Below are 10,710 nucleotides of genomic sequence, written 5' to 3'. Positions count from 1 at the left end.
CATTATTTTTGTTGGTGGAGCTTGGTACCTCTAGGGGGGTCCGGGGGCATGCCCCCCCGGAAGAAAATTTTGTACATTTTAAAGATAAATTCATTAATCTGGTGCACTTTGAGTCACCCGAATCCACTGTTAAAAATAAATAATCCACCCGCAAACCGCCCGATGATATTCTCTGATTTAGATATCTGCATCTGATCATCACATTACAATTATTCAAATTCTGGTATCAAATTATTCAAATTATGGTAACATATCACACTGAAGTAGGCTGATTTAAAATGAACATTTATTTAAAATAAAAGTTCTTCTTTTGGCAAAATTACATTTCCTTATAGCCTAAACAGAGGCTTTACTCCCTTCAAACTTAAATTGTCAATGTTTCATTACATCACTGTTTGAAAACACAATTTTTTTTTGTACCTTTTATAAAGGCATTTTCCCCCTAATTTTATGCTCCATCTTTCATTTTAAATTCTTAAATTTGATCAATATATTCAATTAAAATAATAAGACACTAGGCGGTTACCAATCAAATTAAATAATTTACATTGAAAAAATATAACTGTATTAAATTAGATTATTTTAAATATTTTTGAATATACAAATAAGGAATGTTGAAAAGAATGATACTTTATGAAACTAAACCGCCAGTAGGAGGCGGCAGGCGACCGTCTTAATGAGCGAGTCATTGAGTCATTCATTCAAACGATTCGTTCAAACGGCTGATTTATTCAGAATGAGGCAGTTTATGAATGGGTAATTGAATCTTTGACTCAACCGATTTGTTCAAAACGCTGAATCATTCAGTAATGCAACGAGTGTTGCTGTGAGATGCGCGTTCTGCTGTGATCTTTGTTTGGGACTATTTTCGCTGATGAAACAGAGCAAAAACAGTCATTGCGACTAAAATGTAAGTGAGTACATTTTTGAGTACATCAAGTAAAATTATTGTAAGTTAATTTTAACTGTTTGTTTATTGAACTGTTATGAAACCAGTCACGGTTTCAATCTTGATGGCATTCAGGAAAACAGCTGGTCGTGTGTAGCCTAGCTAGGCTATATATTGTTTCTTAACTAGGCTATATTGTTTCTAAAATGTTATAACTTCACGAGCCTCGACAGCGCACATTAGGCCTATATTATTATCAACTATAGGCTATCAATCGCCACTTACATCAAATGAAATAAAACAGAATCATCCATTCCTCCACACGCATCCATCCATCCATCCATCCATCCACACACGTTTTCGGTGATTGCCTGGTTATTTTTTATTTTTATATTAAAAATTGTTTTAATCAGTGCATTTGTCCGAAAAAAAAAAATGCGGGGGACAGAATCACCGGTTTCTAAAAGTGAGGGGGACGTGTCCCCCCCGTCCCCCCCGGTTGCTACGCCCCTGATCGTACATGTATATGCATCTATAAATAGACAGAAACATGTTAAAATGTGAACTAGACTGGTAGGCAACCTTTCAGTGCTAAATTTATATACTTCATATATATTTCACTCAGTTTTGATTAGCTTATGACACTGAAATAATGCTAAAATACTTCTTTATGCGTAATGTAGCTTGTTTGCGAATATCTACTAATGTGATTTAGTGCAAATATGTTTCAGCCTCCGGTAAAATATGTGATATAGCCTACTGTCTACATTATATTTTTATATAAATGCTCGATTTTGGTTAGCCTAAGACACGCTTCAATACTGCCTTATGCACAGATGTTTGTGAATACAGGTGTAAATGTTTGAAATGTAGTGATGTGTGTCGTTCGCGAACGATCCGTTCATTGCGTGTCACTAAATGCGTGCGGATACCCATCAACAGATACTCGCGGTGACGCGGTCTATGGCCCATAAATAGATAGGTGCAGGTGCAGGACATGGAAATGTTTTTGTCCTCCATGTATCTTGTGTTTTCACCCTCCTCTGCGCAGTGTCTCCTGTATAAGCAGAATGGATGTTTTTTGTCATTTCACACAAGAATAGGTAGGCTACTTTTATATTATGACGATGTAAACACAATTAGGCTACATTTCATCTGTAAAATATTACGTCTATGCACTTACTCGGTATGATTTCTCGATCGCACTGAGAACTGAAGGTTCACATTATACAATTATATTTTTATATAACAAACTCATGGGGGGTGTTGACCTGTCTGATCAGCTGATACAGTACTACACAACACAGCACATAACCATGAAGTGGTACAGTAAGATTTTTCTACACTTCTTGGACATTGCTTCCACCAACTCTTTCATTGTGCACAAAGAGCTACATGGTAACTTGTCACATAAAGAGTTTATGGAGCAACTTATAACAGAGCTCTGTGGTGTGTCACAGAAAACGGCAATGAGTTTTAAATCAGTGTTGGAAACCGTTGTGCTGCTTAATATATATTTTTTATAACCTGTAATAGTTTTTTCAGGATTCTTTGAATAAAAATATTTTTTTATAAAAAAACAAAAGTTTGGTCTTTTTTTCTTTCTTTTTTGGAAAGGATGTAAGTGATAGTAATAACTTTAAGTCTTTCCATTGTTAGAAAAGATTTCTATTTTGAATAAATGCTGTTCTTTTTAACTTTTTATTCATCAGGGAATCATTCTTAGGTCATCATTCTTTGTTCAGGCTGCCTCACAGCACCTTGATGGCCCATTAGCCATGGGGGGAGTGTCTTTAGTCACACCCCTGGTGTGAATCACATTAATATTCATGGCCCACGCATACAGCAGTGCTGACACAAAAACTGACATGCAAAATTAAAATCGTTATATTGTTGTTTGTGAAAGAGTGGTCAGAATGATTTTCACCTCATTTTGTAGAAAAAATTCTAGCCTACAAGAATAGTAATTCCAAAGTCTTATGGAAAACTATTCAGTATGTGTTAAATGGCCTTATTGCAGTGACAATGTTTTTCCCAAAACATACTAACCACGCATAATATTTTTTTTCTATAAAATGCAAACATGTACATCCATTTTGCTCACATATTATTGTAGCAGAGTTTGTGCTGAATACAACAAAATTACATGTTGGCCAATAGTATGTTGTAAGTATCTGAAATAAGCACAAATGTCAGGTCATGTCAAAACATCTCAAGGGCCCCAAAAACACCTCAGACTCCAGAGGGTTAATTTGAAGTGTCACCATTGTGGCGATCCGTGTTTGCTTTAGTTGGGCTCTTGGTCCCCGTTCCTTTTATTTGAACTTTTCTTTGGCTGCTGTAACAGTGTGTTTGTGTAACACAATTGTTGTGGCAGAGAAAGCCTAGAAAAAGTTTGAGTTTTATCAGTTCAATGTTGATGATGACATAATTATCACAAAATGGGCCTTTAATATTGTGTTTAAAGTTTTGTGTTTATATTTGCCATTAATAACCACCGACCTTTTGGAACTGCATTATTGGTGAAGGTGTATTTATTTGAAGGTGTATAAAAAGCATGTGCACATTATGTTTTGAGCAAGAGTATCATACAGTCACACACAGACATCAAGATTTTGGATATGAATCACAATAACGGTGACAACCAAAAAAAGCTTGGGAATTAAGGATGAGTTTTGTACTATGAAAGCTACCCATCATGCATTGCAGCATGAAGCTTTTTTTTAAATTGTCACCATTGTTGGAAATCATATGCACAATCTTGATGTCTGTGTGTGACTGTATGATACTCTTGCTCAAAACATCATGTGCACATGCTTTTTATACACCTTCAAATAAGTGATCATTTTAATGTTTTTGGCACCAATAATGCAGTTCCAAAAGGTTGTTGGTTATTAATGGCAAATATAAACACAAAACTTTAAACACAATATTAAAGGCCCATTTTTGTGATAATTATGTCATCATCAACATTGAACTGATAACACCTCAAACTTTTTCTAGGCTTTCTCTGTCACAACAATTGTGTTACACAAACACACTGTTACAGCAGCCAAAGAAAAGTTAAAGTAAAAGGAACGGGGACCAAGAGCCCAACTAAAGCAAACACGGAACGCCACAATGGTGACACTTCAAATTAAACGAATATCAACATCTAAACCTCTGTTAATTCTCACTAAGATCATCTGACAGCAATAATCCAAGTAATTATGTCTAAATGAGACCATAAATGATGTTGAAATATGTCCACAATGGCCACATATGAACTAGTTTTAACCTTGTACGAAGGTTCGATGAACGTCTATATCGGACGTGCAGAACACGTCAAAAAAAGACGTCATAACTTTCATTCTGGCTCCTCAGTGGACGGCATTTCAACCTTCGATTTTTGTAACAAAGACATTGAAAAGACGTCTTTCGGACATCATTTTGCTTAGTGGGGCTCTGTCATTTAGAAACATGACTTTTCCTATCACTACTATCTTAATGACACATATCTTTTAATCCAGCTAGATGATCTGACGGTTGCTGCTCGCATCTCAGCCTACCTGATGGAAAATTCTTGCTGGATGAATGACCTTCACCTTCAACTCAACCTTGCCAAGACAGAACTGCTTATGGTTCAGCTTTCAGCCAAAACATACTTGCTGTGATCCTGCTGATTTGCCTTATCATTAGGAGGATCAGGCCCTTCCTATCGGAGCTACACAACTCTCTTGTTCTATCCAGACTGGGCTATTGTAATGCTCTCCTGGCAGCTCTTCCAGTGTCAGTCAAACCTCTGCAACTGATCCAGATGCTGCAGCAAGAGTTGTCTTTAAAGGTAGCCCTATGCCTAAACTCACTGCTTCAGATCTGTGTGTCTCCAGAAGCTTGTGTTCTGCAAGTGAACGGCGCCTTGTGGTGCCATCATCCCAAAGAGACACAAAACCACTTTCACTGACATTTACCTGGACTGTTTCCTGCTGGTGGAATGACCGGCGCAACGCAACACATTTTCAAGAAACTGCTAAAGATCCATCTTTTTCATAAACACTTCACCCAATAATACTAAATCTTTGTAAAAAACAACAACAAAAAAAACACCTTTCTATGTGTACTGTGCTAGACTAACTGGGACTTGTCACTGCACTTGTTGCTTTTTATTATCTTTAATTATTATCTTAATTGGTTAGTCACTTTGGATAAAATGTAATTGTAAATGTTAAAATAAGTTATACTGTAAAGGTATACGGTAATTGCTTTTTATTGTGGATATTTTTACATGTTCTAAATTATATACTAAGCTTCTATTTCCTATCAATCACTTATCTTGATGTTTAGTGTTTGTTCAATTACTAATACTGTAAATATGCAGGTAATTTGTACTCATACATTTAGTTAATTTAAAAGAAATTGGCTGTACATTTGCTATTATTAAGAACTTAATTAGAGATGTTGTGAAATTGGATCTGTACAAATAAAAAATAAAACTGTAAATTTACAAACATTTGTATTTGAATTTATGTACTTGTGTGCATTTTTTATACATAATTTCATTGTTATTTTACACATAAAAACTATATTAAAAGAAAATTACTGTAGATAGACAGCATTATTATATAAAATAATTTTATAAAACCTTAAATTTACAGTATTTAATTGTTTTAAAGGTGTATATGACTTTTTAAAACATTAAAAATCCCAATAATTACATAAGATTTAATGTAATATTAAAGATATAATCTGTTATTTAATAATGGAAAATTACTGTATTTTAACGCGATTGTTTTTTGCCGTTATTTTACGGTAATTTTCTGGCGCCCCAGCTGCCGGAATAATACCGTTTTTTTACAGGTTTTTTTTTTACAGTGTATCTATCTATCTATCTATCTATCTATCTATCTATCTATCTATCTATCTATCTATCTATCTATCTGTCTGTCTGTCTTACTAAACTAAAACTTTCCAATTGAAAACCTTCAAACTTCAAGCTTTTAAAACTACTTCAAACTTTCTGGTTAGGCTTTTTCAAGAGAACTTAAAGTTTGTCATCATGTAGCCTAGGCTACACATGTTACAACGCTGCCTGAATCAAGCAGGCTGTTAATGCATGAAAATACAAATTCAGCATTAACAATCACCATGTTTATTCTAATTTGAAGAGCTTTAATAACATCTGTGAAAATAAAACACATTACGAATAAAAAAAGATTGAAAATAAGAGCACGTTTGTGCGGGTAGTGAATATTTTCAATTTACAACAAAATGTGTTAATTATTCAACAAGAGAAGTAGACAGAGTTATTCATCATTATGCAACACAATTCGGATACCACATGACAACTTACTTACAGTGCTTGACTTTTTCGTGAAAAAGGAGTGAAGAGTTGTTGTTTTTTTGCCGTTTTGAACTCATTGCGACGACCTATGAAAAAAAATGGATTGGGCGCGGGTGCGAGCATGGGCGTGTCGTGATGAGCGAGTGACTGATTACCATGGAAACGAGAAAGTCACGTATGTAGATAGACTATCGTTGACTCTTTGGATTTTACTTCTCGATGTAGGCTATACACACCCGCGAAAACCTCAGCTTGTCCTGGACATACTTGCCCTATGAAAAAGTGCGGGGGACGAATTTACATTTTATAAAAAGTGGGGGGGACACGTCCCCCGCGTCCCCCGCGTAATCTACGCCCATGCATGTAGCGCCCTCTCCCTTAGATTTAAGCGGGAGGGGTCCTGGGTTAGTTTATTATTAGATCTCTCTAAGTAGCCTCTGAATATTATTAACTTTATTTCAATAAACCCTTATCTCAATATTGGTGTGCTTATGAACAGACTAAAATTACCACAAAGTCTTGTAAGTGAAAAAGAAACTTTAAGTACTTTTAAATAAATAAAATAGTGAAATTTGAATAGCAATTGAAAATAAAATAAAAGTCAAGACCACAGACACACACACTGTCAAGAGTTCAGGTGAGAAAACAGACAAAACTTTCAGAGATTAATTTTGACTCTGACTTCATACATACTGTCATTGTGAAATAGTTCTGATCTAAGCCATTCAATTCCTAAAAGTGACTTCCGACATGGGCCATAATGGGCTAAAATAGTTGTTTGTGAAACACAGTGCAGGCTAGAAAAGGAGGACAGTTTTACTCTTTTAGATCATTCTCATTAAATCCTCTATTCTCTTAAGCTGCTAATTACCTGTCAGCTTGCAGTAGTTATGAGACTGCAGTCAGTTTTGCAGAAACAAAGGAGATAATGATCAGGGATGGGAACTGTAAAAATATATATATTTTGGGTTCCATTAATGATTATGTTAGTTCAGTTTAATTTTAAGAAAGGAATATTTGGCAAAATTCCATTGCCAGATGATGAGAATGTTTATAATAAATAGATTTCTCTTTCCAGCGAGGTATCAGTGGGCTGTGCTCTAAGTGTGACATTACATGATTTCCGTAGTGTTTTCATAGCTGTGATCTCACTGTTGAGGTCTGGAAACATGTTAGCGCTGAGTGAGAGAACTCACAGTTTGACCACAATAGAGCCGTGATCATCTCTGAACCCAGTTGATGAATTTAAAGACGGCCCTTCTGCTGGTTCTGGCATCGGTCCAGAGAGTTGGCGATCTGTCTGATCTGCTCTTTCAGTGGACGCATCGTGCCTCGAGTTTGGGCCTAATCTCCAGTCATCCTACCACCTGCCCTCTAGACCCCGTCCCCTCACACCTTCTACAAGCCGTCTCTCCCACACTTCTACCAGCACTCACACACACATCAACTCATCCCTCCATACTGGCATTTCCCCTACAGCATCCAAGCAGGCTCGGGTAACTCCACTGCTGAAAAAAAAACACATTAAACAGAGAGTATAGAGAGAGAGAGAGAGAGTGTGTAGAGAGAGAGAGAGAGAGTATGGAGGACACACTTTGAAAATCTGAACAAAACAACTGAAACAAATCCTGCTCGAAATGAATTAAAAACCAAATTAGAAATCCTGAAAGAAAAAATGTAAGACAATCAGAACCCCCTAGATTTCCCAATCACTGTAGATGAGCTTACAGATAGACTACATGCTTTAAAACCCAACAAGGCATTGATGGAATATTAAACGAAATGATCAAATACACCAACGACAAATTCAAAACCGCAATAATCAAATTATTCAACATAGTTTTGAGTGTAGGATATTTCCCTGACTCCTGGAACCAAGGCCTGATTACACCGGTCTTTAAACAAGGAGACAAATATGAGCCAAACAACTACAGAGGCATATGTGTCAATAGCAACCTGGGGAAAATATTCTGTTCCATTATTAATGTAAGATTGCAAACCTTTCTCAAAGCCCACACAATTCTGGACAAAAGTCAAATTGGTTTTCTGCCCAAACACAGAACATTTGACCACATCTACACCCTCCACACCATCATCGATAAACATGTTTACCAGAATAAATCCAAAGTCTTTGCATGCTTTATCGACTTTGAGAGAGAGAGAGAGAGAGAGAGTGTGTAGAGAGAGAGAGAGAAACAAAACATCAAGATAACAACTTTTTTTTCTCTCAAGGAGAGCTACACTTTAGTCTAACTGGAAAGTAAGGCTTTAACAAAGAAATGGTCCCTTAAACTATTGGCTTCAATGACCCCTATATGTCCCTATAAGACCTTTCTCAAACACAAAACCAGTCCCGATTTCATTTCTGGAAGCCGGGATAATGAGCAAGCACTGTTATTGCATTCAGATATCAAATACAGACATTAGAGAATACATGAAAAGAACATTTCAGGAATCACACTGGTAACTTCTATAACAAAGTAAAATCTCCAGAGAAGTCATTCAACTCATTTGATATTTAGAAGTAAAAATATTGATTAATACCTTGATTATAATCACTCATTACATATACATTGAAGCAGCAGTGGACTCCAATCCACCCCATTCAATCTCCTCTTTAGAGACACTCATGTAGTGTGTGCAAATACTTTTTGATTTAACAAGCTGGAGCTGATGTTAATAATTACTTTAGAATACTTTAAAAACTGTTTTATAATTCAGGAGTCATGGGACTTCAGTAGCAAATACATTTGTATCACTAATATTGTAATGATTTTATTTCTAGATTTTAATGGCATCCAGAAAACGAAGAAGGGAGACTAACAGCAGAAATACTCTCATGTGCAAAATATATCCTTCAGAGCTAATATCCATCGTTCAGAGCAGGTGTGTCTTCTCAGACATGTTTCACACACACGTTACACAACCCTTCACTGTGGGATTGTGCAACTAAACAGTAACTCTAGCAGGGTTCAGATGTTCAGATGAGAGGAAGTTACACAACCCTTCACTGTGGGATTGTGTAACTATACAGTAACTCTAGCAGGGTTCAGATGTTCAGATGAGAGGAAGTTACACAACCACAGGTGGGGCTGATGAAATCTCTAACTAGATACAACAAACTGCGTTGGTGCTTCGAAGCTTTTGACACAGTGCTGAACTTCACTATTTGGTGGTCAATAATAATTCCTACACCAACTGTGTCTTTCAAATGTAGCATACTTGTCATTAGCAAGAAGGCAGGCCAAATTTCAGTGTATTGCACAATATGAGGACAATAAAGACTTTCTGTTCATCATTTTTACTCACCTTCTAAATACAATGTTTAATAATGTTTTAAATTGTCCAGTAATTTCAGCAACTGGACTCGTTTCCATCCTTTCTGGCCTCTTCTGCACTTGAAGCCATTGCTTTCATCTGATTCAGCGACTGTCGATCTGCATTTCTGTTTGCTTTACTCTGCTTACATTTTGAACCCTTAGCCATAATTAAAGAGTTTTCCATTTGGGCTGTGGTTGTACAGTCAAGATTGTTTTTCCTTGATTTAATGTGCTTGTGTGGAGATTTGCTGTACGACATTTGTTGATTTCACAGCACTTCATATATGGGAGTATGCAAAGATTTTTATTTATTTACCTTTATTTTACCAGGAAATAATCCCATTGAGATTCAGAATCTCTTTTTCAAGGGAGTCCTGGCCAAGATGGCAGAATAATAGTTCCATTTAAAAATACATATACAAACATTTAACAGAAAAAGACATTTTGGCAGTTTAACATCATCTCAACATATTCACCAGCAGCACTCAGTAACAGTACATGTGCATTTCGTACTCAAATAGTTTTTTATCCTCATTTTAAATTGTGTCATTGTCGGTAAATAATAAAATTTTAGCTTATTCTGCAATTTATACCAAGAAAACGGTGCAAAAACTTTAAAAGCACTTTCACCGAAGACAGTTCGCGTTCGTGGGATATCATACATGATTTGCCCATATGATCTAAGATTACATTTCCTGGTAGAGACTTTAAGAGTCAGAAGAGAACATAAATAAGGAGGCAATTTACAAAGTATGACCTTAAAAAGAAAAACATACCAGTGTTCCAGCCTGCGATTGTGCAGAGATGGCCAACCAACACTCTCATACAAGTTGCAATGATGAGTACGAAAATTGGAATTAGTCACAAATCTTAGTGCTGCATGATATACTGAATCCAGCATTTTCAAAGAAGATTTGTTTGCATGCATATATAAAATATCCCCATAATCCAGCATTGACATAAATGTTGTTTGTATAAGTGTTTTTCTCGTACTAAAAGAGAAACAGCCTTTGTTTCTATAATAGAAACCCAACTTTACTCTTAATTTTTTTGTTAGACCCTCTATATGCTGTTTGAAGGACAAATTTTCTTCTAAAAGGAAACCAAGATATTTATAGACTGATACTTGTTCAATTACTTTCTCATCTAATGTAGTGATTTGACAAGCATTTTCTGTTTTC

General features: G+C 35.9%; 1 protein-coding gene across 2 annotated transcripts in view; it reads left to right on the top strand.

Moving 5' to 3' along the window:
* LOC307169751 (uncharacterized protein) overlaps nt 1-5,367 on the top strand; it is a 25,195-nt gene extending 19,828 nt beyond the window's left edge. For both annotated transcript variants that reach the window (XR_013823186.1, XM_079890541.1), the window contains exon 5: nt 4,399-5,367. Coding sequence is in view for 1 of the 2 variants with exons in the window: in XM_079890541.1 (XP_079746667.1) it covers nt 4,399-4,402 (4 nt within the window). In the remaining variant the exon portion in view is untranslated. The remainder of the gene's footprint in view (nt 1-4,398) is intronic.
* The last annotated feature ends 5,343 nt before the right edge of the window (nt 5,368-10,710 follow it).

The sequence above is a fragment of the Squalius cephalus genome, assembly GCF_949319135.1.
Source record: "Squalius cephalus genome assembly, chromosome: 1".
Taxonomy (NCBI): Eukaryota; Metazoa; Chordata; class Actinopteri; order Cypriniformes; family Leuciscidae; genus Squalius; species Squalius cephalus.
This window is presented reverse-complemented; position numbering and strand designations above follow the sequence as displayed.